Raw genomic sequence first — 3,468 nt, forward strand, 5'->3', positions numbered from 1 at the left:
GGGGGGGGGTCAGCTGAGCCAGCCGGCAGCCAATCAGGAGCCAGGCACACAGAGGGGGGGAGGGGGAGCACCCCCCTCCCACCTCCTCTGCTCCCAGCATGCTCTGCAGCACTGCAGGCAGCCTGACTGGGTTACTAACACACCCAGATACAATGAAAATACACCAAAAATACATCAATATACGCCATTAAATACACTGTGTACTATACTGAAGATGCATCCAAAATTAATCAAGGGATACACTATTAAATACATAAAAATACACCTAGAAATAAACTGAAAATACACCAAGACTACACTGGAAATACATTATAAAATACACATTCATAAAATACTTTTATTCTGTGGTTGAAGATGTTTCACTTCCCATCCGGGGAGCTATCTTAATTCAGGCGAGGACTGTGGAGTTTCAAGCTTTAAATGCCATAAAACACACTACAAAATACACTGAAAATACACCCAAAATACTTCAAAAATACACTGGAAATGCAAACAAAAACTACACTGAAAATATTCAGGTATAAATACCAATCTCCAATGAAAAACTGAAGTCTGAAAGTCTGCTAGACGATATGAATCCAGCACCTCCACCTCACCAGGATATACAACAAGTAAGTAAAATTATATTTATATAGCACTTTTCACAGATAAAATCACTAAGTGCTTACCAAAACACATATGAAAAGCACATAAAAACAGCAGGATAAATGATGCAAGAACAATGGGAGAGAATTCCACAGTTGGGGTGCAACTGCTTGAAAAGAGCAATCCCCACAAGTTTTAAACTGAGGATGTGGAGCTAACAACAGAACTCTGGTAGAAGTCTGAGGCTTAAGCATATCAGAGACATACTGGGGGGTCTGACCATGTAAGGCCCTAAAAATTAATAAAAGGACATTGATATGTCATTTAGAGTTGATAAGTACAGCCGAATGGTGCCCAAGAGAGGCAAGGTAATCAAGGTGATCACAACTGAAGGGGCTGAACTACCTGAAGGCAACACTGCAGTACCTTGGTATCCTGCAGACAAATAGCAACCAATGAGTCCACAAAGAAATCAGCCACAACCAAGTTCCTCCACAGAGTCAGGCAGGTCCTGAAGAGCTGAATGGGAAGAAAAAGTCCAAGCCACCAGCACATACTGGTGTCAGCCATCAGATACCCTGCTGGTATCAGAACCTGGCCAAAGGAGGAGATAGAAGCCACTGAAAGCTCCTCACAATGCACGGAGGGTTTCAGCCTAAGTCCAGCACCCTGAGACTGAACACTAAGGAGGAGGGAGGATCAGAGCCACAATACAGGATGAACCAACCAAGATCCTGGAGAACATCAGGAAGAAAGCCCCCAATGATGATCTGCTCAGAGAACGTCTCAGGCAGCACAAACCCAATGTGGAAGAGGAGAAGCAGGAACCATCATGAAAACATAACCTGATGTCCCTGAACTCGACATGTCGACTCCTTTTGGTAATTTATTTCCTATATTTTGTTTGAATAAAAACTGTTCCATGCTTCAATGTAGAGCAAAACTATTTTTTCTTTTAGGTTGGAGAGAATTTCTGCTCAGGGTTCAGTTTGATGTGTGATTATGGATGCATTCTTAATCATTTTATAATCCCATTGTAGCCCTCTGAAAGCCCTTCTGCAATAAAACAAACATGAAGCAGTGATAATATGAATTAAGCTGAAGCCAAACACAATACTGAGAAGAAACAAAAACATTTCACATTCAGACAGCTACGCTTAGCCAAATGTTGTCATAAATGAACTATTTCAACATGAAGCATCGCTGGAGTCATATTTAATCCAGTACTGTGTGTTCTGTCCACATTTACAATCTACTCATGGCGGTTAGGGTTAGGGTTCTACTCTGGGACATTATGAGGTGTCACAGGACTCACCTGCTTTGTGAAAACTACAGTGATTCTGAACTGTGAGCGTGTGAATCTGTATTCAAAGGCTCCTGCAGATGTAGAGCTGCTCAGTAAGACAGCAGAGTTCTTTACGAGCCATTTCCCTGACAATGATGTGTTTGTTAGCTTCAGTTCCCACGCTCAGGTAAAGGTGAGGTGGGAGGGGACTGACTATCAGAGCCTCCTGCAGACAGAGAGCTGCTCAGTAAGACAGCAGAGATTTTAATGACGAAAAACAACACGCCAAGTAGGTTTATCACAAGGCTGTATATGACACAATACCCCCTTCCTCCAGCAGTACTACAGCTGTACCATACCTATACTACAGCTGTACCTTACCTATACTACAGCTGTACCTTACAGCTGTACCTTACCTATACTACAGCTGTACCTTACCTATACTACAGCTGTGTTACTGTGGTACTTCAGCTGTGTTACTGTGGTACTTCAGCTGTGTTACTGTGGTACTTCAGCTGTGTTACTGTGGTACTTCAGCTGTGTTACTGTGGTACTTCAGCTGTGTTACTGTAGTACTTCAGCTGTGTTACTGTGGTACTTTAGTTGTTCCTCTGTAACAATAGCAGCAGGTTTAAAAGCAGAATAAATGCTAGTAAATATGCTGTGCGTTCTTTTATCAAACACCGGACTCCAACTAAAGGTCTCGGTAAACCGGGAACCTCGGTTCCGTCCAAACACAGGTACCAGGTACCAACACCAGCGGCGGTATCGGAGCTAAGCTAACGGCTATCAGCTCTTACCCTCCGTGGAAAGGCGTCTTCGGACGGCGGGAAAACACAGCAAACCGGGGAACTAGCCGTCACAGGCGGCGGGGAGTCCTCATCTGATCGGTTCTGGAGGCAACAGTTAGGTTGAATAAAGTCCGGATAAGTTTTAACTGGACCTTGTTGTTGTAGGGCCGCTGCAGCAGCTGCGCTCCGCCATCTTGTTGTGTGTGTGTGTGTCAGAGAGTTACCGGCGCTGTGAGGACCAGGCTCCACCTAGTCCTCACAAGTACAGCAGCAGCTGTGTGTGTGTGTGTCAGAGAGTTACCGGCGCTGTGAGGACCGTCCGCTTTACTGTTCTCATTCTGACACTACTGTTTGTTTTTTATTTCGGTTATTAAACAATAAAAATAAATTCATGGAAATTAAACCAAACCAGGACTTTTACTGTGAAGTGCTCGCAGGAAGTAGGAGGAGCCTAGTCTCGGCTGGAATTTTAAAGATGGCGCTTGGCAGGTCTGGGTTTACCTGCAGGTTGGAAGGTTTTTTCCGCCTCGCCTCTCCCTCCTGTAGATAGCTCGGTTCTGACGTGATGAGCAGTTTGGTACCGGATGCCTCGCGTGAACCGGACCGTCGTGCTGTCGCTGCTGCTGATTAGCAGCTGTGCGTTTCTCCTCTTCCAGCTACACTACTACCGGAAATACGTCAGCAAGGTGAGGGTGCAGCGTGCGCACGAGATCAGATCAGGTGTATGCTTTTGAATATGAGCGTGAACGTTCGGCAAGGTGATGTTACCATGGTAACAGCGGCTGATGGACTCAGTCATGTGACCGG

At 45.0% G+C, this 3,468-nt stretch overlaps 2 protein-coding genes across 5 annotated transcripts in view; one reads left to right on the plus strand and one right to left on the minus strand.

Annotated features, from left to right (window-relative positions):
* The window catches only part of apc (APC regulator of WNT signaling pathway), a 15,386-nt gene extending 12,443 nt beyond the window's left edge, over positions 1 to 2,943 (minus strand). The window contains exon 1 of the mRNA XM_017403946.3: positions 2,671 to 2,943. The gene's annotated coding sequence lies outside the window, so the exon portion shown is untranslated. The remainder of the gene's footprint in view (positions 1 to 2,670) is intronic.
* Positions 2,944 to 3,106: 163 nt separating this feature from the next.
* fktn (fukutin) overlaps positions 3,107 to 3,468 on the plus strand; it is a 4,594-nt gene continuing 4,232 nt past the window's right edge. For all 4 annotated transcript variants that reach the window (XM_037979413.1, XM_037979414.1, XM_037979415.1 and 1 more), the window contains exon 1: positions 3,107 to 3,347. In XM_037979413.1, the coding sequence (XP_037835341.1) occupies positions 3,246 to 3,347 (102 nt within the window). In that variant the 5' untranslated portion in view covers positions 3,107 to 3,245. The remainder of the gene's footprint in view (positions 3,348 to 3,468) is intronic.

This window comes from Kryptolebias marmoratus, linkage group LG14 (assembly GCF_001649575.2).
Source record: "Kryptolebias marmoratus isolate JLee-2015 linkage group LG14, ASM164957v2, whole genome shotgun sequence".
In the NCBI taxonomy this organism is placed as follows: domain Eukaryota; kingdom Metazoa; phylum Chordata; class Actinopteri; order Cyprinodontiformes; family Rivulidae; genus Kryptolebias; species Kryptolebias marmoratus.